This window comes from Podarcis tiliguerta (assembly GCF_965153285.1).
Source record: "Podarcis tiliguerta genome assembly, chromosome: 2".
Lineage (NCBI taxonomy): Eukaryota > Metazoa > Chordata > Lepidosauria > Squamata > Lacertidae > Podarcis > Podarcis tiliguerta.
The window spans coordinates 100,915,676-100,941,890 of record NC_139535.1 but is presented as its reverse complement, the minus strand read 5'-3'; the positions used below and the strand labels follow the sequence as shown (position 1 = coordinate 100,941,890).

At 43.6% G+C, this 26,215-nt stretch overlaps 1 protein-coding gene across 10 annotated transcripts in view; it reads left to right on the top strand.

The window, feature by feature from the left end:
* IKZF4 (IKAROS family zinc finger 4) overlaps positions 1-26,215 on the top strand; it is an 82,374-nt gene that overhangs the window by 2,495 nt on the left and 53,664 nt on the right. For 4 of the 10 annotated variants that reach the window (XM_083427597.1, XM_083427594.1, XM_083427595.1 and 1 more), the window contains exons 1-2: positions 778-893; positions 20,957-21,011. In XM_083427597.1, coding sequence (XP_083283723.1) covers positions 891-893; positions 20,957-21,011 — 58 coding nt within the window. In that variant the 5' untranslated portion in view covers positions 778-890. Of the gene's footprint in view, positions 1-777; positions 894-19,205; positions 19,446-20,956; positions 21,012-26,215 lie in introns of those variants that run through there. The other 6 variants (XM_083427593.1, XM_083427601.1, XM_083427600.1 and 3 more) reach the window with 4 other exon arrangements.

Here is a 26,215-nt window from a genome sequence, read left to right as displayed (position 1 = left end):
CAAGATGCTAGTGTTTCATATTTGTTCTTAACTATCACAGTGTATTGTGTGAACTCATCTCACTGAGTTTCTTTGACAATCAAATGTGGACATTATTTATTACTGCAAGACTTTATGATAAGCTTTGGGATTCTCTCTGTCAGGTCTATTCTTCCGGTCTTATATGTGGCTAATTCTTAGTAAATCCCACTGTTTTTAAATGACTCACTTACAAGGTTAGAGCTTGCAGTCATGCATACAAAGAACTATGATGCTTAGCATTTATATAATGAGATTGCTCTAAATCATTCACATATGTTAACTTGTTATCCGTACAACAACCATGTAGGGTAGGGACAGTGTGATTATTGTATTAGCAATTGTAAGGCTGAGAGAAAATGGCTTGCCTCAGGCAACCTATTTAGTTCATAGCAAAGGAGGGATTTGAACCAGACACATCCTGATTCCTAGTTCATTCTCCAAGCTGCTATGCTACACCGGTTCTCCATGGACTACTTTGTTGCTAACAACCATGTGAAACCATAACACTTCCTCTGCTATTGTATTCCAGGCTTATCTAAGGTGAAAGCTTTGTTTCTTATGAATAGTACTGATTAAGCTTTGACAAGTTAAAAATCTGTAATCACGATAAATGGATGGTGTGGCCTTTGCCACCATACCTTGAAGGCAGGCTATTGAGCAGCAGGAGAAAGTGGCCTTTTCTCTTGTATTTCAGCTTCCTGTTTTAAAATGGTTTGGGCTGTATGTGCTTCAACAACCGCTTCCAACCTTGCTTCCTTTTTGTGGTCTCAAGATCACCCCAGGACGTTTTGTCAGAACCTCCCTCAGACTGAATAGCCTACCAGTATGGCAAAAAATCATAGAGAACTATTCCTGGTACCTGCTCTTTAATGGTAAGAGTTGTTTGGATCTGCCTCAGCCATTAACATTATGTAGCAAACTTCTTATTTAGTCTTTTGGTGGCCCTGGACTAAGCCTACATAGGGCAGACTTGACCATGAAGGTGAGTCTTTCAGTTGCCTCTTATTCTTTTCACACTATTTAGCAATGTTGTTATTACTCTAGTTCATAGAAGAAGGTAAGCTTAAAAACTGGAATAGGGAACTGTCGTAGATCCAAGCCAAAGCTCAGCTAGACTTTTGATTCAAGTTAGCTGTAGCCTCCTGAAGTTTTTCTTTTACTGAGAAGATCAGCCAAATGATTAATTTTCCTGTTTGGACCAGACTCCTTGACTGAAATCCCTTGTCCCAGAAGTTATTCCTGTTAGTTTATCTGGATGCATATACAGCTCACCTTGGAGACTCAGAGTGGGTTATGTCTCAAAATATCAAAAAATAAAATAGTGCAGAATCTTAAAATATCTAAAGCTTCTCATGTTTCCTATGCACAACCATATTGACATGTATTCTTGCTATGACCCTGGCAAGCATTTACTTCAGGGAAGAGAAGTCTCAGGACTTGGGGCCTCCCTACCTGGTCTTGAGGGCTCCCTTCAGACTGTACCCGTCACTAGCACTGCTTCAAGCCCATCTCAGGAGTGTCCTTTAGTTGTTATAGTGGTTTTTGCTTGCTTAGATATGTAGAACCCCCCCTTTTTTTTTGCATAGCTGGAATGCCAGTTTTGGGTCTGGCCATACTACTTTTGCTTCTAGACATGCCTATCACTGGTACATAGTCCTGGAGACAGAAATATGGTTCTCCACCCCTGCTTTACTAGAAGGGCTTTCCATAATGTGAGCAGCATTCTTTCTATGCCCTTAGACCAAGTCTTTTTAAAGTCTCTTTTAAAGGTTAACTCAGCATACCTCTCTCATTTCTTGGGGTGACAAGACAGTACATATTGAACTAATTTGCATATAATGTTAAACCATGGTTTATAAAACAAACCATGGTTTAATTTACACCAGCACTTTGCTCCTCCCCATTGCTGACTTTGCTCCATATGGGAGGAAACAAACTAGAGTCTGGCTTGTCATGACGTGAGAACCCAGCTACTGCAACCTTCTTTCATTCCAAAGAAGGACCAACTTTGGCTTCCGCTTGCAGGGCTTTTGGAGAGGAATAAGCCTCTAGGAGTCTGGATTTACGCTTCACAAGCTAGACTCGTTTGTTGCATGCGAACTAGGCTATTGTATTGTACAGGAAACATTTTTCATCTTTCCAAAGCACTCTATAAGTATATGGCAGTTGCCAGCCTGACACCCTAGTGATCTGTGGGAGATAGCAAATGTTAGTTATATTTGGTGGTGGACTTTGCTCTGAGTGTGACTGTTGTTGGTTTAGCTCTCTTTGACTCCACTTGTGGAATGAAAGTGGTTCGCCACAGCTCTCTATATGTGTCGCCATTTATAGCTGATGGTAATAGTGCCTAGCAGTTAACCCTTTTCCCCAAGAGGGATACAAATTTCTTTTTGAAATTGATTTAGCCAGGGGAAGCCTGTACATAATAGAATTATAGGGTCACAAGTATTTGGCCTTCTACCCTGCGAGATGGAGGTTATCTGAGTTCAGTTGCAGGGAGGGAGGCGGAAAGTGTCAGGGTGAGCTCTGTGGCAGGCAAGAGAGAGAAGCTGAGTTACTGTGGACCTTTTCAATCTGGAACAACCGTGTGCCTTTCATGAGCAACAGTAGTTGGATTTCATTAGTACACATTAATAAAAATACCAGTGTTCAGAAGTGGTATACACCTTTACTTTTAATGGTAAGCGCTACTCTGTCTTGGGTTGGTGGGCAAATGTTGGACTAACTTTTGTGACCCACTCTAGACATGTGCCGAAGAAGTAAGTGTGTGGGGCTTTTTTGGTGTGTGTTTTTTTAAAAAAACTTGTGTCTTTGTAATACTGTATTGATGAGCACTCAAATAATTGCCCATATGATAATTAGTTTGTGATCGTAAATTGCACTGCACAGTTTCTCAACGTTTTGTCTGCTGGAGGATTATTCCTATGTGATTACCATACAAATTTGACGAGCAAATTGTACTAACAGGAGAATTGTTTGCCCACATTCCTGGGGATGAAAATTCTCTTGAGCTGAAGTTTCTTTCCCCGAATTGCTGACATGGAATTCCCCTGTCCATCACCACTAGAGATTTGCCTGGGAATCCTCACAGGAACAATCCACTAGCTAATAAAATGTGGTACAGTGTTAGACCTTTCGATTCCAATGTCTGGAAAAGTTCGTTGACTTCTGATTTATTATATACACTAGGGCGGAAAACAATCACCATTTATTTTATGGCTATCTGCTACTCTCTCTTGGTCCCTTGTAAATCTACTCCTCATAATGTCTCTTCCCTATTTCTGTGGCAGAAGTTTTGGCTCCTAGGGGAGGTGAGGGTAGCATGGGAAATAGGGAAGGTCGGAAATTTTTCTGCCTCTTTCTGTTGCAATCTTTCTGAGAATTGTTCTGCAAAATCAAGTTGACAGGGAGCATGAATCTTCCTACATGAAGTAATACTGGTGTTTGGATCTTGGCGGTGGTCCACAAGTCAATTATTATTGGCGGCATCTTCATCGCAAGTCTTTAACTTCCTTCAGAAGGACCGAAACATGTTGTCATATGCGCTTAGTTGTTTGAAAAAAGCAGCTCCCTGGTGGAAGCTGTTTGAGGGAATTTGTATGTAAATTTCTTCTAAAGAACAAAATTAAAGTGCATTAGCTTGCAAAGATAGGCCTAAGGGAGATATCAAGAGTTTTGTTGGAACGAGCATGTAGGAAATGCTAAATTGAAATGTTAAATACTTTTAATATTAAAGTGTGGGAGTGTAGAAGATGCATAACCGTAAAACAAGCTGGTGTGCTGATGGAGGACCAGATACCCAGTGTGTGCTACATCAGAAACATATTGTGAACCAGGGGGCCACTGCTCATATGCGTTTCAAGTTTATAGTAATTAACACGGGAAAGATAAGTACGCAATTAGCAATGCTTAACTTTGCTTAGAATGCCCGCATCCTTTTGCATTCCTACGGCTATGACCAGATCCCATGTAGCATAGATAAGTCTTGACTTCTGTCCAGCGAAACGGGTAACTAAAATGTTCAAAACTGATCCAGTTCTTTGGAATCATGAAACGGCAGGGCTTTGGGAAGGTTTAATAATAAACCTTTAATAATAATAAATTTATTTACACCCTGCCCTCCCCAGCCAAGACCAGGCTCAGGGTGGCTAACAACCAATAATAAAAACAAGTTGATTAAAATACAATTTAGAAAACAAGATTAAAATACAACATTAAAACATTAGGATGCAGCCTCTTCACAGGAGGAGAAAGGAAAGAGAAAGAGGGGGAGGGAATCAAACTGATTCTAAGCCAAAGGCCAGGTGGAACAACTCTGTCTTACAGGCCCTGCGGAAAGAAATCAGATCCCGCAGGGCCCTGGTCTCATGAGACAGAGCGTTCCACCAGGCCGGAGCCAGTGTTGAGAAGGCTCTGGCTCTGGTTGAGGCTAATCTAACTTCCTTAGCGCCCAGGACCTCTAGGGTGTTGCTATTTATGGACCTTAAGGTCCTCCGTGGGGCATACCGGGAGAGGCGGACCCATAGGTACGAGGGTCCTAGGCCGTGAAGGGCTTTAAAGGTCCAAACCAGTACCTTAAATCTGACCCTGTACTCCACCGGGAGCCAGTGCAGCTGGAAAAGCACTGGGTGAATATGCTCCCATGGCAGAGATCCTGTGAGGAGCCTCACTGTAGCATTCTGCACCCGCTGGAGTTTCTGGGACAGCTTCAAGGGCAGCCCCGCGTAGAGCGAATTACAGAAGTCAAGCCTGGAGGTGACTGTCGCATGGATCACTGTGGCCAGGTCTTAGCCCCTGTGTATTCATGCATGAGGCCTGCAAATACGTTTTAAAGTTTGAGATTCTCAGCCTTCTAACTATTGCTCGTGGCTTGAGGCAGGTGGGAGACAGTAATAGGGTAGCATCTGATGCCTACTCCTGTACTAATGTGGTCCTCCTCTGCAACTGCTGCTGGAAAAATCTGGGGAGCCTAAACATTAACTGTTGACCCACATAAACTTGAAATGCCCCCCCCAGTGATATGTGTGTTAATCAAAAATCTCCACGAAACCATTGACTCCCTCCCGTCTTTCAGCTGTGATAACTCCACAAGGTTTGCAAATGTGCTCCAAAACATTTGCAAACCAGCAGCCGTGAGAATGATATGATGCCGTGTAGGCTTTCCTTTTCTGATTGCTGTGTCTCCGTCTTGCCCCTTTTGCACAGGCTTCCCCAGTTTTTCATGGAGTTTTCTCTGTGCCACCGCCAGAAGCCATTTAGTGTCAGCACACACACTGATCGCCAGGAAAACATTTTCTTTGGTGTTTAATGTGCTGCCAGTTTGATAGCTACATTAGCTTTTTGTTGTTTGTTTAAAAATACAAATGGGTTTCTTCCAGGCTGGCTTTTCAAATGTTTCAAACAATCCAGCCTCTTTCTCTTCCACCCCCTCCCTCCCTTCTTCCCCTTTGCTTCAGATGGTTGGTTCATCTGACTAACTTCTATTTGCAGCAAGAGTGGAAAACAAGTCTTTACAGAGGAAAATAAACGGCTGCTCATGGAAACAATGGGTTGGGGGAAAACAGTAAAGCCTTTATGGATCTTACTAAATCTTCCCTTAACTCTGTAAGCCTTATGGAGCTAATTGCTGGCTACTAGCAAATTTCGGGTGCTAGTCTTGCCAAATGTCCATCCATCCCCACCCCTTCGGTGAGATCCCTGGTTGGAGACTTATGATTGTCCAGTGTCTCTTAATGAGAATTGGGCACTTAAACGCTGCTTTTTTTGTTTTTTTGCCTTGTTTGCTAATTGCCTTGGTTTTCCATCACACTGGCTGGCAGCATACGATAGAAGTTGGGAAAGGGTTTCTTGCCCTTTCCCTGCCTTTTGATTTTTAAAAAATACCCTCAATCTGTTTTGAGACCTGCATTATATGTTATATTCCAGGGCTAACCTACTAAAATAATTGCTCATTCCTGGACAGTTTCAGCATCTGAATCCAGCTGTGGAGTGCATTTTGCTCGCAGTGGAACATTTATTATCATTATGATTGAACTTTAGGGTGTGTGTATACACAAATATGTGCTGGTTTAATAAATGGCAGGTGGCTATCTGCAGTGCAAGAAGTGGAGCAAGACTGGATTGACAGACTTCCTTTGCGTTTGTTATATTTTCTTTATGTCTGTAACATGTGTTGTGGCTCCAAGTTCACCTTGTGGGTGAAGAACCCACTGTGACCTGCCTGAGAATGTCAGGTCTGTCTTCTCTTTAAGGCAGAATTAAACAAACAAAAAAGACTTGGTAACAGTAAACTGTTTTGAAGAAATGTCATGCATAGAATTTTGTCTGTCATACTTACCCTGAAAACTGCAATTGCTGCATAAGATGATAGCCATTATGTGCTACTGATACATTTTCTGATTTTTATTTTAGGGGTGTATTTTTTTTTGGTGTTTGTATAATTTTTGTTACTCATGAGACCTGATAACATTGGATTTGTTGTAACAAAAAGAAACCCCCTGATGACCTATTCCAGGGGGTCAGCAAACTTTTTCAGCAGGGGGGCGGTCCATTGTCCCTCAAACATTGTCAGGGGCCAGACTATATTTTGAAGAAAAAAATGAACAAATTCCTATGCCCCACATGTAACCAAGTGATGCATTTTAAATAAAAGGACACATTCTACTCATGTAAAAACATGCTGATTCCTGGACCGTCCGCGGGCCGGATTTAGAAGGCAATCTGTATGAATGTTCCTTTTGTCTCTTTTTAAAGAAACATTTGTTTACTTAGGCTTTCAATTAAGTGTTGACAAAACAGATAATGTAAGAAAATGATAACATAAACATGCATATAAATCGAAACATAAATTAACCCCCAGAATCTTGTGATTTGATTATTTTTAAATATGTTGATGATTGCAGATTTTTATTTGAACTTCAGCTGAAACCTACAATCCTGCCTCACTGTTAAAAAAAAAAAACCTTATATAATGATTTTTTGTTCTGTTCTGTAAGAATTTGTATATTACAGATTAACAGGGCATTTTTGGTTAACACAGTGTTTCACATCAAATATATTACTTGACTATCTGGATTCAAATTAATATTGTTTGATGAAATTCAGTCTCTTCTCTCCCCCACATCCTCCCAAATTCAGTCCGCGATGACACTGCTGTTAACACCAGAGACCTCAGCAAAAATGTATAGTAAACTGTCAGGTGCTAAACTTAAAGATCATTGTGCCTTTTTAGATAAAACAAGTTTGACAACTTGGAGCAGCAAATCTTAATATTCCACGAGTACCTGACACTTCCCATCCTCCTTGTGAAGACAATTAAACAAAGCCATTCATTGTTCAGAAATGATTCTTGGTCAAGTGTTGGATTAGGAAAAAATGAGAAAAGATTCCTCAAAGGCACTCAAGAGTTATTGAAGGCTTGGGTGATGTGCCTTGTTATACGACATCCAACATAACCATCATGATAGTGTCATACTATACATGTCTACTTAGAAGGAAGTCCCACTGAATACAGTGAGGCTAATTCTCAGACTAGTGGGTATAGGATTTTACCCACAAAGGCCTTGAGCCTGTGCCCACTTGTGAGCATGTTAGTTAGTTAGTTAGTTAGTTAGTTAGTTAGTTTCTAAAAAAAACACAACACTTACATGCATAGAATCAAATGCAGGATTGAGGGTTTCTGATGACCTTTCAGGGCTTGTCCATATATGAACATTATTAAGCTACGTTTCCACAATTTCCCTGTTCGAATTAGACCAGAGTAGCCAGACGCGGCTTAGTCATGCTGGCCACATGACCCGGAAAAACTGTCCGCAGACAAACGTCGGCTCCCTCGGCCAGTAAAGCGAGATGAGTGCCACAACCCCAGAGTCGTTCACGACTGGACTTAACTGTCAGGGGTCCTTTACCTTTTTTAGCCCAATATTTGAATTTGTGTATGAAGAGTAGGAATTTTTGGGCTTTCCCATACATACCAGTAGATGTTCCCTTTTCTGTTTGTCCCTGCCTTCAGATTTGCTGATCCTATAATGACAAAAGGGCAAACAGCTGTGTATGCACCTTGTTGTTGTTTTTTAAGTTTCCCCACCCAAGAAATGTTCAAGAGCACACAGGTACTTGTATACAGTGGTGCCCTGCAAGACGAATGCCTCGCAAGACGGAAAACCTGCAAGACGAAAGGGTTTTCCGTTTGCAGAGGCGCTTTGCAAGACGAATTTCCCTATGGGCTTGCTTCGCAAGACGAAAATTGACGAAAATTTTTGGGGGGGTTTTCTGCTCCAAAACCCCTTTTTCTAAATCGCTAAGCTGCTAAAAGCATTTTAGCAGCAAAACCACTAATCCGCCAAGCCTTAAAAAGCCGTTTTTAGCCCTTAAAATGTCAATAGCGCTAATAGCGCTACTCCGTCAATGGGCTTGCTTCGCAAGACGAAAAAACTGCAAGACGAAAAGACTCCCGGAACGGATTCTTTTCGTCTTGCGAGGCACCACTGTATTTGCTTCTGCCGTTTTCCAGTTTTGTGCAAATCTGAGACTCCTGGTGGGACCTTACCAACATGCTGGAAAAGAAACTTGTGCTGACCTAGGAACTACTAGTACTGACGTAGGAACTTACAAGTAGACTCCTCAGCAAACTCACATGTAACAGAGTGTGGTTGGTTAGTTGCAAGGTTTCCTGACAGATGAGGATAAAGGATGGAACGGACCCTTTATCCTTTCAGGCAGGGACGAAAGCTGCAAAGCTCAGCTCACTTTTAGGGACTCTTCCAGGTTGGTTTGAGTAGCTAGCACCTGCTCCTTTTGACAATGTTCATATTCAGCAGGTAAAGGGGATTGACACCTTTTGGAGGCGAGAGGGGATATTAGGCACTCCCTGGGTAGACATAAATATATATCACTGGGATTTTCCAAATTTCCTGCCAGACAGCACATTTCCTGAGGTTTGTGTTTTCAGGAGCTGTTTGCATACATGCTATCCCTCACTTGCAGAAAATGGAGGAGCGCGAGAGCAGGCTTTTTCTGTCACAATGTGAACTATGCAGATGAAACGGGAACACAAACACAATCACTCATTTTAGTTTTTAAAAGCATAGTGGGTTTTAGCGGCAGATAGATGCCGTTTAGATAAATCTTGTCAAAATGGCACAAATCTTTAAGGGATGGTAATTTACTGCCCAAACAGCCTACCTGAAGTTATTCTGGAATTGCTTTACTGAAGACATATGATACAGATTGAGCAGAAACATCCAGGCTGAAAAAGTATTACCTATTTTCTAAGATTATTATGACCTGTTCCAGTCTAATCCAATGGTCAGGGCTCATTGAGTTCATCTTTGGTTCTTGAATTTCTGCAAAGCAATTTCCTTGTAGCAGTCTGGGAAGTGTCTACTGCAACTTGCCATTTGTTAAGATTGTTTATTATTTATTTAAAATATTTGCGTGGTGCCTTTCCTTATAAAAATTCAAGGTGGATCACGAAGAAGAAGAAGAAGAAAATATAAATGAAATAAAAAATTACAGCTTTGCTTTGTCCGGTAATCACAGTGATGCCATTAACACTTTAAAGAAGGTTTAACTTTTGCAGTCGCTTAGGGACCTCATCGTAATCGCTGATGAAGAAGAATGGGTCTAGTTTATTTGATCACAAACATCAAAGCACAAATGAAAAAATATGTTAATCCAGAGGACAGAGGATATGAAATATCTGAAGGCAATCTACATCATATTACAGTTTTTGTTAGGAAAGTCAACCTACAACTTAGTAGGTGACGGACATAATGTTCGAAAGTCTTAGTCCTGACCTATTGGAGAATCAGGCAGGGGTGTGGCACGCAGCTTCTGGCGTTCTCAGCATACCCAAATCTAATTGACAAAGAGACGTTTATAGGGCATTTCTCCTATCCACCGCAATGCAGATCAGTCAATGGAGGCAACCAAGGCACCATCTGGGTTATTTTGTTGAATGACTCAGTTATACAAGTTGTTTGGCCAAGTTCAGCCAACCACCTGTTTGCTTTATTCTTGTCTGTCTCGGCTTATTAAATATAGTAGAAGGGGGGTGTCCAGTTACGTCCATTGAGAGACATGGTGGCCCATGTGGGCTTTAAGGAGGCTGTGGTACGACCACATCTGTAGAAAACCTGTATTGGATCTTGAAGGTTTGAAAAAGCTGGCTGGTGATTAACATTCCCTTTCTGGGCAAGGTGCTCATGCAGTTAGTTCTTGGTCAGCACCAGGCATTCATACTTCTCAGTGGCGTAGCGTGGGGGGTGCAGGGGGGGCCGCCGCACCGGGCGCAACATCTGGGGGGGGCGCTCGCACTCGCAGCTCTCTGCCCCTACCTGGCTCCACGGGTTAGGGGGCGCAAATTACTTGTCTTGCCCCGGGTGCTGACAACCCACGCTACGCCACTGATACTTCTAGATAATTTCAGGCTTGGTTTTGATGCAGAACATGCTATAGTTACCCTGTGGGAGGACCATTGCTGGGAAAGAAATGCTGTGTGTGTCCTATTTCTCCTGCATGTCTCAGCAGATATCAATACCGCCAACCCTGGTATGCTTCTAGCTGGGTTGCCTGAGTTAGAGAATTCCTATGCAGACGAGCAATTTTAGAATGTAGTGCTGGAGTAATAACTGCTTGAGTCCTCAAGACTGCACCTTAATCCATTTTTTTTTCACTGGAAAGCTCAGGTTCCTTATTTGGCTTGGTTTTGCCAAGTTAGGCTTGTGTATCAACTATGACTCTACATAGACAGGGTTAGCTTGGCTTCAGTTATCGCTACCTGTTAAATCTTCTGTTTGGTCTACTGTAACACATTTTGTGTGGAGGAGCCATTGAGTATAGTCCAGGAACTTCATAGAGTTCTGTACATGATTGCTGGGACTGGGTAGTATGAGAATATCACACTGGTAATTTGCCATGGGCTTCCCAGTTTTTCCCCAGGCCAAATTCAATCTGCCGATTTAGACCTTTGTGGCTTGGGACCAGTGTACCAGAAGAATTCCTTGTCTCCATATGCACATACCCTAACTTTAAAATCTTCATCAAAAGCCCTTCTCCGGGGGGGGGGGGGTCCTCAGTAGGCTGACTACTGGGTAAAGGGCCTTTTTGGTGGTGGCACTCTGGCTGTGGAAAGATGCTTGCCTAGTACTTACCGTAACTTGCTAGGCAAACACATTTTATTTCCCCAGGCCTTTTCATAGATTGTGGTTTTAATGTAGTTCTGTCTGAGATGTGGTGTTTATGCTGATTGTAAGCATTAAAAATAAAATAAAATTCAATGTACTTTTTAATTTGTTTCAATATTTGCAGTAAACTGCCAACCTAAGAGCATGGTTATAGCATAGCATAAATTATTTTAAATAAATGTGACCTATAATTTGGTGTTAACATTTTCATCATGTAGACTCACGGTCCCACCCACTCCCACAAGCAGTGTATCAGAAGCAGTGTGTCCCTGCACTGCCCAACAACAGTTGCTCACCAACAGATTCATTGGAGGTTAATAATGTGCATTGCTTTGCTGTCCTATTTGTCTTCCAGGTAATGCTGAGTAATTTGTTTGGAATGTTAGGTCGCTGTGTGCTTCAGTGATGATAATATCGGGAAACCTGAAAATGTTTCCCTTCTGACCTTGTTTTTTTTTAGATGCAGAGCAGCATCTTAAAAGGTTGATCAGGCTTGCTGAATTCCATCTCCTTACATGATTTATGTTCGCCTCTGTTGTTTGACTCTCGCAAGAGCCGCTGCTGTGTCAACACTTGCTCCATTGCATGGTAGTCGGTATCCTGTTCCTGCTTGGTATCCTGAGGTGCATGGGAGAGCTTCAGAACGCATGCAATTTTTCAGTTAAATGCTGTGGGTTTTTTTTTGTCATATTGCCGTGCCAGTGCAAGAAGATCCTGGACTTTGTTGATGTATAAGACTGTCTCTATTGTTGCCATGCAACCCCTCTGCCCACATAGCATGTCTACTTCTATTGTGTGTGTGTGTGTGTGTGTATTTGCATCACATCACATTACATTACATTGCATCACAACAGTACACATTGTGTTGTACTGTTGTACTGTTTTATTGTTGTTAGCTGCCCTGAGCCCGGCTTCGGCTGGGGAGGGCGGGATATAAATAAAATTTATTATTATTATTATTATTATTATTATTATTATTATTATTATAAAATACAGTTCGGGGTTAGCCTGAGCTGCTGCACTGGTACAATAGCCTGGGTCAGTGGTTTTCAACCAGTGTGCCGTGACACCCTGGCGTGCCTTGAATGATGGTCAGGGGTGCTGCAGGCCACACTGACCTCTGCCCCCCTTTCCTTCCTTCCTTCCCTCCCTCCCTCCCTCCTCTGATGCCCTCTCACATTTCTGCCTCCCCAAGGCTTGCACAGCTGTTTGTTGCAGCAGCCCTGGCTACAAGCTCCTGGTGCCTCTGGGGCTGGCCAGGGGGTGCTGATTGCCAGGACCTGAAGCAGCCTCGGAGTAAGCAAGCAAGCGGGCAAAGGAGCCCAGGCAGCCAGTCCACCAGCCCTTGCTGTTGGGCACAGACAGACAAGTGGGAGGCCGGGTGGGCAGGCGCTGCGCTGGCCTTCCTTGTGCTTGCTGTCTGCAAGGCCTGCCCGGGAGCTGTGTGCCCGGTGCTGAAGGGGAGCCTTTCTGCCATGCAGGCCTAACAGTGCTGTCTCCCAAGGTAAGGTGTTGGCCTCGTGTTCACCTTTGACCAGTCTCTGTTAGGCCACTAAGGCTGGGGGCCTCCTCTTCCCAGGCCCATGGGGGGCAGCGTGAGGAGGCACCTCTCTTTGGGGCAGAGTGGGGGAAGCTAAGAGACCAGGGGCGGTTGTCGCTGCTGCCCAGAGGACTCCCAAGGAGAGGGGAGAGAAGAAGAGGCTGAGGGAACACTGCACAAAGGGGTGAGAGGCTGCCACCTCTGCAGGCAAGGGGTGACATAACTGGGCTCCTGAGCCCCACAGAGGTGCTACAGAAAGAATGTGGTTGGTCAAGGAAGCCGTGGACTCAGAGGTTGAAAACTTCTGGCCTGGTGATTTGTAGCCCTGGGGCAATACCTTGCATTGTGTTCCCTTTCGTTCCCTTTTCTTTCTAGGCAAGAGTTAAAACTGTAGGTGGAAGGTAGATCAGGTAGATCTACTGTCAGATCTCTGGTAGCTTATAAGCAGTGGTGTAGCGTGGGTTGTCAGCACCCGGGGCAAGGCAAGTAATTTGCGCCCCCTAACCCGTGGAGCCAGGTAGGGGCAGAGAGCTGCGAGTGCGAGCGCCCCCCCCCCAGATGTTGCGCCCGGTGCGGCCGGCACCCCCTGCACCCCCCACGCTACGCCACTGCTTATAAGTGCTTCTCTCTTGTACCTGGCTCCAGTTGGTGAACCTGGGGGGTTCTAGCAGAAAACACAACAGATCCTACAAGACTGAAATTTGCCCAGTGCAGCTGATATTTCCCAGTTGGAAGTATCTTGTAGGGAGCGACAGTAACTCTAAGGAAAAGGTCTGCATTAACCTGATAAGACTTTCTCATTTCCAAGATGCGGACAGAGTCTGGAGCAAAAAGGAGATATGCAAAGGTCCAGCTGGGTTTCTTTTCACTGAAGCTTTTCAGTTATTGCTTTCCTTAAAAAAAATAAAAAATGCTGATCTGTCTTAACTATTGCAAAAGGATGCATGTAAACATCATCATGCAGAGGTTGGGAGGCGATGCATGTTTAAAATAATTGGACTACTTCTGAAGGTTTTATTCCCTAAGTTTTGTCACTTGGGGGGGAAAGCCCTTATTTCAAAAGTGAAAGGAACTTCAAGGGCTTCTGAAGCCACTGTGTTCTACTTTTAATGTGCTAATGTTCTTAATTCTTTGAGCCTAGAGGGGATTCTGCACACTGGCCCTGTTTCTCTCTTGCTGTACCTGAAATCTGGAAACTTCACCATATATCTCGGCTTGAATTCCAAAACAGTGAGAATTTCTCACTCCCGGGAAGCTATAATATTGCCATAATGTGTTATACGATGGAGTTCTAGTACAAAAGCATGTGAACAGACACAGACCTCAAAAAAGAGTTGAATGTTTGATTTCCACCAAAAGCTGTTCCCCAGTTCCATGTAACACACGGCTGGCAAACGCTCACAGGGTATAGATTAAAAAAAAAGAGTTGATTTGATCTGCCTCCCGATTCATGTTCCCTGTGGATGCTTATGATCTCCTCCTCACCTCTTAAAGTAGCATAACACTACCTATATTGACGTAGGAGGTCTGCTGCCTTAGGGAAGTCCAGGCAATAAGGTTGACTCCCCCAAATGTGCCACTCCACAATAAGCGTCCTTACTTGCCTTTCTACTAAAAGGCAGTAGCTTTCTAGGCTTGAAGAGGGATCTGTGATAGTGTAAGGATATTGTAGACTTTTTCTGCAACATGACTCGCAGATTGTGGGAGCTGTTACAGGTAGGGGCATCGCTCCAGCAGGGGACGTCACCCCAGCTGGAACCCTTAACCTGTTTTTTAGGTTATGGGTTATGTTTGATGCAGTGAACAGTGTTGAAGCAGAAATTAGAAGTACTAGGTAGCGCTTCTGAGATCAGACAAGGGTTGCCATATTTCAAGAGGTAAAAACCCAGACAAAAAGTGATAGCCCCGAACCCATGCCAGAGCCACCCGTTCACAATTTTATTTTATTTTTTTAAAACCAGGACATTTGCTTTAAAATTTAAAATTCCCCCTGGATGGGCATGTAGGACCCCCAAAAGAGGACATACCCAGGAATTCCCGGACGTATAGCAACCCTATATGTGGTCATGACCATAGGCAGAGCTCTGTAGCTCTGTTGAGCAGCTATCTTCTGAACTCATTCCTGAGAAAACACCAAGCAGAGCTGAATCGTCCGTTCTGTTTAGACGGCCCCGATGGCTAAACTGTGGAAGCCAGCTGGTCTTCTTGAGCAGCTTTCAACTGAGGATGAATTCTCTTCAGTGAATGGTGGCTTTTCCCTCTCAAGGCTTCCATCTGCTCTGGAATGTTTGCATGACACGTTTACTTCTGCAGTTGCATAACTCCAAGGAGGCAGGGTAAAGATGTAAATGTTACACTGGGGTAACTGCTTTCCTTGGAAGGTGAGCGTAGTTCAGTGTTTGCCACGAGGGAGCCTTCTGAAGTAAGCACATAATGCATAATGAAGCCAAGGAATCCATTGTCACAAAACGCTATTAGCCAAAATTGGCCTTTTAAAATAGCACTGCATTGACTTTCATTTAGAAAATAGTTGTGTATGTAACTTTAGAAGATGCCTCGGCCTCTCTACTTGGTTGCCTGAAAGTGTAGTTATAATGGTGGAGTTTCTATAGTCACACACTAAGCATTGTATGTATTGCTTCTCACCTTAGATGCGCACAAAAGAGTTCATTGCCATACTATCCCATTGCAGAAAAGTTCCATTTCACTGTGGTTTCTATTTAAAGACTGGTTTGTCCTGTCAATGATAGCCTCCTGTTGTGGTGCTACAGTCATTGGAGTTTTGTCCTAGGTGCTTAGAATTCCCTCTGCATGTAGGGGACTCAAAATGTAACTGCTAGAGGCGTTATTTGCAGGGTATGGTCTGAAGACATATAATGCTGTTTGCTGAAGTTAAGTGGGTCTGGTCAGTGCCTAGATAGGAAACTACATGGGAAATACTTGTACATCACAAGTTCCATCATGGAAGAAAGGCAGAATAGGAATAAGTAAGAGTTTTGTAAATTTATAAATTCCTGGGGGCGGTGGTTTGTTTTTTTGCTTTTATGTCACAGATATACAGATGGCTGACAGCTGTGTGCAGAGAGATGCACTAAAATAAAGTTTGTGGGCAGGTAATCTTTGTGGATGTGCACTAGTCCTGTTTTCACAGAGAATCCTTGTCCAGTTCCTTGGATTAAGAGGGAATGAACATCACAGAGAACAGAGCTTTGGGCAGATCCTTGTTGTAACTCAGCATGGCAATTCATAAGTTTTCCAATAAAGAAAGAGGATGTGTTGCCAGTGTTCAGTTAGTACTTGCGTGCCCTTTAGACATAGCTCTAGCTGAGTGTGAGCTACTTTTCCCTTAGAAGATTCCACATGGCTCAGGACTGTGCCTGAGTGACACATGCAGTCCACCCTGCCCAAATGCTTCCATTATTCCAACACAGAACCCAGTTCCCTGGGACCTTTTCCCACTGGGGTTTTGTCTAGAAGATATGTGAGTAACTAGCTCAAGGGAATCAATGTGTCCTGTGTCCTTTTCATGCCAAAATTAAACAAGAAGTGTGTTTCTAGGATTCAGATACCAATAGCTGAATCATTAGGTGAACATAAATTTCTTAAATGTCTATAATGGGAATGATCAGAACAGCACAAACGTCCATTATAGAGCCATAAAGTCATGGGACTAGACTATTGAATGAAGAGAGGAATGGCTCAAACTGCTTCATAACTAGCTAGAATTGCCAGCTTCTATTCACCCTATTTTTACGGAGCGTCTAGTTGACAGTGTTGTCAAATTATTGCAGCCTGGTGGGGGTTTTTTTGTCCATAACCTATTTGTGGAGGCAGCTTTGTTTCTTGTTTTTGATAAAACAAAATTGCAGCACCAGCTTGTAATGGCACCAGCTTGTCCAGTGTTGCACAGCATGTGGAGAGGCATACAACTACATACATTCCATTAATTGATGGAAGACTTCCACATTTATTTATTTATAATATATTAAAGGTAAAGGGACCCTTGACCACTAGGTCCAGTCGTGGCCGACTCTGGGTTGCGGTGCTCATCTCGCTTTATTGGCCGAGGGATCCGGCGTATAGCTTCCGGGTCATGTGGCCAGCATGACTAAGCCGCTTCTGGCGAACCAGAGCAGCACACAGAAACACCATTTACCTTCCCGCCGGAGCGGTACCTATTTATCTACTTGCCCTTTGACGTGCTTTCGAACTGCTAGGTTGGCAGGAGCTGGGACAGAGCAACAGGAGCTCACCCCATCGCAGGGATTCGAACCATTGACCTTCTGATCAGCAAGCCCTAGGCTCTGTGGTTTAACCCACAGCGCCACCCGCGTCCCTTATAATATATTGCTTCCCATTAAAAAAAATTTTTAAAAAATACAAGGCGGTTAAAAAAACTACTACAAGAAATTAAAATTACAGTAGAAAATAGTGCAACAGCTTTAATAAAACCAACCCAAGGTCACAACAAATATTGAAGGCAAGCGGAGAACTTACTTCCCCATATAAGATTCAGATAAGCACTGATTTGGGTATGGTAGAGAATCTCATACCATAATCCACTAAATCTGAATGGCACGTAGTTGGGGCAGGGTGAACATGAGGTTAGGTCTATGTGGCTGCAGCAGTGGAAGCAATCTGGCACGCTTACAAGGGCAGCTGTACAGGTTTGACCCCACTGCTGCCCAATCCCTGCCTCTACGTTGTCAAGGTAAGTGCCATTGACCCAGTTGTCAGGAGGATGAGTCTATGGCACTACCCCACCACGCTGGCTGTTCTCGTATTTCCCCTCTGCTTTGCTCTTCTTGCGGAAAAAAGAGCTGCAATTGCACACTTCTCATAGCATCAAAGCCCTCATTTTCCTCCCTGCTGCTCCCTGCCGAACAGCTGATGGGCAGGACGAGACCCAGAGGCTCAAATGGCTGTAGGCAGTATCAAGGTTGCAGGAAGGGGTTCCCCGACCTGCTATATAGAAGGTAAAGGGACCCCTGACCATTAGGTCCATTCGTGACCGACTCTGGGGTTGCGGTGCTCATCTCGCTTTATTGGCCGAGGGAGCCGGCGTACAGCTTCCGGGTCATGTGACCAGCATGACTAAGCCGCTTCTGGCAAACCAGAGCAGCGCACGGAAACGCCGTTTACCTTCCTGCCGGAGCGGTACCTATTTATCTACTTGCACTTTGACGTGCTTTCGAACTACTAGGTTGGCAGGAGCAGGGACTGAGCAATGGGAGCTCAACCCGTCATGGGGATTCGACCGCCGACCTTCTGATCAGAAAGTCCTAGTCTCTGTGGTTTAACCCACAGCACCACCCACGTCCCTAACCTGCTATATAGCGGCCACTTTAAAACTTCTTACGTGACTACTCCAACCATACTGAGAGTCAGCTTGTTGAGTGACTTCTTAAGGGTTACGGACAACCGGAAATGTGATTCGACGAGAGAAAGTACTTCTTTGGACCATGCATGCTTTCAACCACAGTATTTTGCTGCCATAAGATGTGATGATGGCTGCTAACTTTGATAACTTCAAACAGGAGTGAGACGAATTCACGAGGGATAAGACTCTAGTCATAATTGCTGTTTCCTTTGTCCTGAATGAGAGTCAGCATGCCTCTGAAGACCAGCTTCTCTGAAACAAAAGCACAAGAGGACCGTTCCACTTCTTTCCTGCTTTTGGGCTTCCCATAAGCACTCTGGGAAGTGGGCTGAGCCTTTGGTCGGATGCAGCTGAGCTCTTATCGTAAGTTTGGGTTGATATGTTTGGCTTAACACCCTGGTTGTGGACTCTCATTCGTGATGGGGAGTTTTTCAAGCATTCACCATGTCATAAGCAGTGGCTTGATTCTGTCCTTAAAAAGGTAAAGGTACCCCTGCCCGTATGGGCCAGTCTTGACAGAGTCTAGGGTTGTGCGCTTATCTCACTCTATAGGCCGGGAGCCAGCACTGTCCGCAGACACTTCCGGGTCACGTGGCCAGCGTGACAAGCTGCATCTGGCGAGCCAGCGTAGCACACGGAAACTCCTTTTACCTTCCCGCTGGTAAGCGGTCCCTATTTATCTACTTGCACCCGGGGGTGCTTTCGAACTGCTAGGTTGGCAGGCGCTGGGACCGAACGACGGGAGCGCACCCCGCCACGGGGATTCGAACCGCCGACCATGCGATCGGCAAGTACTAGGCGCTGAGGTTTTACCCACAGCGCCACCCGCGTCCCTTGATTCTGTCTTTAGTCTGTACATTAATGGAGGTAGAGATTGACTGTGTGTCCTTACGCTTTCTAATAACGTTGGAGCTTTTTGCTTTCAAGCGTACTTCCCTTAATAACTTTACAGTATGCTGTTAATCCATTTGGTCCTGCACTTTTCACGCTTGCTTTTTTTAAAAAAAAAATGTGCCTCTTCCCAGACCTGAGACCTTGGGTTACCATAAACACCTCCTTCCACCCCCCCACCTGCTTATCGGTTAGAAAGGCTTGCTTTGAAAAAGTCAAAGAACCATTGGCCTAAACCATTTGCTACTGATGGGGTGGGTGAGTTAAAAACTCCCCACTGTAAGCGATATACTTTTTATACTTGGGAATTTACTTCCTGATATTAACCTAAACCTAGCTGCAGTTGAGTATCGTTCTCCTTTGCCTTTGTCTTCCGTATTTGGAAGCTATCCTAGGATCCATCAACGTCCTCGCTTCGCATTCAGATGTAAGTACATCACTTGACTTTCCCCCAGAGAACTTGCATTCTTCCTTCCTCTTTATACTAATTCTTTGTTTCCCCTGTGTTCTGCGAACTGCACCTAAATTAGATCCTTAAGCCAAAATATATCTCGGGAAATTGTTGCTCTTAATTGTTTTTTCCCAGTGAGTTCTCATTTATGAGCTTACTGGTAGTCAATTACAGTGTGAATTCAAAGTGGTAAAACTTGTGGTTGTTTGCACTTATTTTTATTTTTTTAAAAAAAAACATTAAGTGTAATGGGGGGAAGGCATTTGAATGTATAAAATGTTCATAATATGTTCATTATCTCTGTGGGGTGCTAAGTACCAAGATATATACTGTTATTCCAGTCTGATCTTTGAAAATGCCTGTTTCTTGACTGCTCAGTGATGCAATGTGTCGGTTTTCAGTCTCATTTTCCAAAGAACGATTGCTTTTCATTGATAAAAGCTGCACTTCTGGATTTGGGGCTCAGAATTACCTGTGTGCTGTACCTTCTACACACCAGCATCAATTTTAGTTCAGACTGAACCCAGAAGAGCGGATGACAGCAGAGAGTCTGTTTTATTGAAAATGAATTGCATTGGACAGTTGTTACTGTACCTTGCCACTGAAGGATTCAAATTTAGCAGTGGCCTGTGGCCACTTGTGTTCTAGACCAATGAAGTTTGAATCTGGTCTTGCCTCATCAGATGTAAGACTGACAGCTGCTCCTTCCTTGCAACCTTTTGAAGCAGTGTTTAGCTTCTGTTTCGTGAACTAACACCGTTTGACAGCCTCCTCCTTTAAAGGGCAGCTGAATACAGACACAATGACAGAAAACCCTACCGAAATTAACTGCATGGGCCCCACTTTATGAGAGTTATTTGCTGGTGTGTGTGTGTATGTATATATATATATACATATGCCCTGCCTTTTATTTCCAGTAAAATGGGTGCGTATGTGTCAAAAGTAGCTTTTCTCTTTCTTTGTTGCCAAGCCACAAATTGGAAGACTTGCACTCCCAGGTTATCATCTGATACCGTATTGGTTATATATATAATATTGATATAGATATAGGCTGGATTTAAAAAAAAAATTGGTAAAATGTTAGGAGACAAATTGGATTTTTTAAAAGCTCATTAAAATACTTCCATGGCAATAATCCACGATTATAATGGTATAGGAAACTGCCTTACTCTGAGTCAGACCATTGATCATCTAACTCAGTATTGACTAGCACTGATTGGCGGCTGCTTTCCAGGGCTTCAGAGAGGAGATTTCCCAGCCCTTCCTGAGAAGGCTGAAGATTTAACCTGGGATCTTTTGCATACATTTCAAATGCTCTGCCAGTGAATTATGGCCCTTTGCCATTGTGGCCTCAGTCCTGAAAAGTAGTTTAGTTAAATTTTGTATTTTAGGATGTGCAACCAGGGGGTGGGTTGGGATCTCACCAAAAGCTTCCTGCTTTGGTTTATAGCTGCTGTTCTGATAGACCTTTGTCTCTTTTTCTTTAGAAGAGTGTTGTAAAGATGGATATAGAGGACTGCAATGGACGCTCTTACATATCCGGTATGTTCTCATTTTGCTTTTCACAGATCTCAATTTGTTTATTTTTGTTTTTAGATGCCGTTTTGTCTTTAATACACAGTGCAAAAGACAGGATAGGATTTCTGCATTTTGGTCACAATAAACTTTTGGTTCGGCACTGGAATATTCAGCATGCCTCAGGTTTTGAGGAGCAACATGGTTCCCCCCCCCCCCCCAGCTTCCTGACATGACCTGCCTTCTTAGATAGATGCACCCTTGGGCAGCTACTTCCAGCATTTTCGTCTTGCTTCAAAATCTCAGGGGTGGACACGGGAGAATAGCCTCCTCCCCACCTTTCAGTCTCTTACCAGTGATAGTTGCTCCATGGACTTGACTGGTGATGGAGTCATCACCTAAGGGGGTGTAACAGCCAGCCTCTGTTCTGATCAGCTGAACAGTGACCTGGCGATTCATGGCCTCTGCCCTCCTTACCCATATTCAGCTCAGAGCAGTGCTCCAAAGTGCAACTTGAGACAAGAAGCCATGCCCCGCCAGGTCACTGCACATTGATCTTGTGGCATGCAATCTTCTCCCTGGCTGCAGTTGGCCTGGAGCAACCCTCCAAATTCAGCTGAACCTCAAATGGATAGCCATGTCTTACTAAGTTACTGTTCGGTGCCTGCGAAAAATGCTAGAGCTCTGTATTTGCCCACCTGCCAAATTCGGCAGGTGTTTTAGCTGTTAAATATACCTGAGACTTGCAACATAGTTAAGACTCACACGCACAGCAATTAAATCAGTTTGAGGATATTTGATTCATCAAAAATTTAGAGCAAATCCTTACGTATCGTACTGAAGGAAAAGTGAACTTTTGGCATCCCTTTAAATTCCATCTGTTTCTGCTTGTTTCAGTTAGCTTGACCATAGGCAGTATTTTTGTGTGATGACCGTTTCATTAAATATGAGTACAGAAAGAGTTTGGCGATTGATAGTAAAATTGTTTCACTTAATATGGTGGTTACCTTACAGCTGGGAAAGATAATTGGAAAAGTTTCTTCCAATTAATCCTTAAGCATAGTTGGATGCTTCTACCTTACTTAAAATATACCTTATTTAAAATACCTTGTCCCTGATCACATTCTCTTTCAGAAGATAAGTAGGGCTAAGTTATAGTCCCACTCCATTCTGCCTTGGTCATACAACACCAGGAGTATTGTGTACAGTTTTGGGCACCACAATTTAAGAAGGATATTGACAAGCTGGAACATGTGCAGAGGAGGGCAACCAAGATGATCAAGGGTCTGGAAACCAAACCTAATGGGGAACGGTTGAGGGAATAGGTATGTGTAGCCTGATAAAGAGGAGACTGAGAGGAGATGTGATAAGCGTCTTCAAATATCTGAAGGGCTGTCACACAAAGAATGGAGCAAGCTTTTTTCCTGTATGCTCCAGAGGCTAGGACTTGATGGTTTTTGAGCAGAGGTTGGATGGCCAACTGTCATGTATGATCTAGTTGAGATTACTGCTTTAGAGGGGGCTGGACTAGATGACTCTTGGGATACCTTCTGACTCTACAGTTCTATGATTCTTTAAAGCTATGAAGGCAGTTGCTACTCAGGAGTCCCATATCTGAAGTGCATTAACTGAGAGTGTTCAAATTCTTATTAGCAATACTAAGTGCAAACTGTAGTAACTTAAATACATTTTTCAGAAAAGGGGAATTGTAGAATGACCAGGTTAGAACACTTGCCTAACAGCCTGATCTAGTGATGTTTCTTTTGATGGAAATCAAATTTCCAGTAAGTATGCATAGGATAGGGATGCGGGTGGTGCTGTGGGTTAAACCACAGAGACTAGGACTTGCTGATCAGAAGGTCGGCGGTTTGAATCCCTGTGACGGGGTGAGCTCCCATTGCTCGGTCCCTGCTCCTGCCAACCTAGCAGTTTGAAAGCACGTCAAAGTGCAAGTAGATAAATAGGTACCGCTCCGGCGGGAAGGTAAACGGCATTTCCGTGCGCTGCTCTGGTTTACCAGAAGCGGTTTAGTCATGCTGGCCACATGACCCAGAAGCTGTACGCCGGCTCCCTCAGCCAATAAAGCGAGATGAGCGCTGCAACCCCAGAGTCGGCCACGACTGGACCTAATGGTCAGGGGTCCCTTTACCTTTACCTTTATGCATAGGATAGGACAGCCTAATAGAGGAAGGTAGGGAAGGTAGAAAATATATTAGTTGATTCTGTTTGTATAACACTCCTATAGGATTTAAATAATTTACTCAAGCATTTTTTAAAAACCTCTGAGGGATTGTTTGTGGTAGACACTAAAATAAAACCAGACACTGGTTTTGAAGAAAAAGAAGTCAAAAGTGCATGATCTTATTTTGTTGGCTGTTTCTCTTTTGAAGAACAGAGCATAGAGTCCTCATTAAACAGGAAAAAACAGAGCCGTGAAGTAATTATGAATGAGGGAAAGATCATCAAAGCTACTTGCATACAAATACATTGGTGTAAATAAACATATTGACTGACTACAGTTCAGAGTGGGCCACTGGAATAATGAGTTGACTTCTTTGTATTGAAAGCCCCACTAAATTGAAGTGAAGGAGTATGTTTGCTGGGGATGTATACCCACCCGATAAATGTCATCCTCTAGCTCGTAGCCAGGTACACCAGCTCATATTTTGTCCTGGACAAAGGTTGTTGGTGAAGCTGTAAGTAGCTCAACAGTTATCAGAGTTACAAGGAGGAGACTGATCTGATGGTAGCCAGAATTGTGAAATGATGGCTAGAATATGCAACATGCAAAGGAACAAGACAATCTCATTAAGTAACTACAGGAGTTTGGCTCCCGAAACGGTTTGAAAACCAAGGTGCAGCTTCTAATTGGTTGCAGGAGCTTCCTGCACTCATTCGAAAGCTGTGTCGGATGTTCGGCTTCCGAAAAACCTTCGCAAACCAGAACACTCACTTCTGGGTTTGCGGCATTCGGGAGCGAAGCCATTCGAGTATCATGACACCACTGTACAGTGGTACCTCGGGTTACATACACTTCAGGTTACACACTCTGCTAACCCAGAAATAGTGCTTCAGGTTAAGAACTTTGCTTCAGGATAAGAACAGAAATCGGGCTCTGGTGGTGCGGCGGCAGCAGGAGGCCCCATTAGCTAAAGTGGTGCTTCAGGTTAAAAACAGACCTCCAGAACGAATTAAGTACTTAACCCGAGGTACCACTGTACTTGTAACAGACACTGTTTGGATTTAACAGTCTTGAGGAGATATATGCAGTAGTGCCTTGAAGCTTAAAGATTGTATATTTCTTACATATCTTTTTAAAAAACAAAAAACCAGTCACTATCAGGTGACATGCATGTTATGAGGCTAAGGATGAAATAAGAACCTTTGTTCAACTATAAAAGTGTTGAGAGTGAGGGAAATCAATGACTTATATGCCACCAATCTCAGTAATCAGTAGGCTGTGTCTAACTGTGCAGAATCATACGCATATTTTGTGTGGCTGGTTTGCGAAATGCTGCTTTGCCTTTCATTCTTTAATGCTGGTAAATCATCCAGACCGGTGAAGGCCAAATTTACAATACACCCCAGGAGGATGGAGTTTGTTAAAAGAGACCTAGTGGGGATCTGATTATGGGAACAGGATGCAAAGTACTAATTGTTTTGGAGAAATCCATATTTAGTCATCGTTTTTTTAAAAAACAACAACCCTAGAGGGCTGTGAGAACATCCTATGATAATAAAACTGAGAAATAAAGGTAACTCCATGGGCTTACGTGTGGTAGGTGTTTTCTTGCTGTGTATGAATTCATAAAGAGATATCATATATGCAATATTAGATCCTAAGGATTGTCATTCAAGCCATGGCTGATATCCTCTGCAGCCACAGATGCTGACACAGGGTCAGCAAAGGATTATTACCAGTCTGGTTCCTTTCTTTGAAAGCCTTTTCCCCTACAATGTACAGTCCAGGAGCTACATAGTCTGAAACATTTTCAGTCTTATCTGTTTTTCCCTTTTCTGCTGAGCTCTCGGTTATGCTTATGACATTAGTGTGACATGCAGATTGGAAACAGGCTGCTGACAAGGTGAGCAGAGCTAATCAAGGAAGCCGGTAGAGATGTTGATCAGTTTGCCAGTTGATGGGGAAATATTCAAGAGATATTCAATATTCAAGTGGTCATTCCTCTTCAGATGCTTAACTGCCTCTTGTTGTGAGTATGGTCCTAACCTTTATGGTGTGAGGACAGTTATATTTAGGGATTTTACTTAACAACAACCTTTCAGACTGATGCTGTAGAACATGGAAAAGACTTTTCACCATTAGTAGGTCCACAAGTATGCTTTCCAGCTTTCCAGTGGCAGGAGTAATCTTTTAATCTGGCAAGAGGTCTAGACTAGAGGCACTCTGAAAGGAGGAAGAGGTTTCACTGCTTTCAGAACGTTTATAAAGCTCAGCGTGAATAAGGAAGGAGGCTCTGCCCCCCAATGGGGTGAACAATAGCCTGGAGAAGAGGAGGTTAAGGGGTGATATGATAGCCATGTTCAAATATATAAAAGGATGTCACATAGAGGAGGGAGAAAGGTTGTTTTCTGCTGCTCCAGAGAAGCGGACACGGAGCAATGGATCCAAACTACAAGAAAGAAGATTCTACCTAAACCTTAGGAAGAACTTCCTGGCAGTAAGAGCTGTTCGACAGTGGAATTTGCTGCCAAGGAGTGTGGTGGAGTCTCCTTCTTTGGAGGTCTTTAAGCAGAGGCTTGACAACCATATGTCAGGAGTGCTCTGATGGTGTTTCCTGCTTGGCAGGGGGTTGGACTCAATGGCCCTTGTGGTCTCTTCCAACTCTATGATTCTATGATTCTATGAAGGGTCGACAGCACCCACAAATTGTGGCTGATCAAGGCCAGCTGAAAGTTATGGGCTCCTGTTTTCAGTTCATTTAAAGCCAAGCATATTCTCAGGCTCTTCAGATAATGGGGAATGCTCCGCGTAAACCCATTGCCATCCATAAGTAAGCCCATGAGTCTACTCTGAGAATGACTTGCATTAACTCAGGGAATCTGCTCATCACCTTCTTAGACTTGTCGTCTCATCCTGTTTCCAAATGTTGTTGGCTTTTTCTAGGACAACAAAGCTAGTTACGTTTCCTAGTTTGTTACCCTTTCCCCCAGCTCCCCCCTCCCTTACTTGAGCTAGAATTGTACAGTTGTGTACTCCTCCTGTTCTTGTA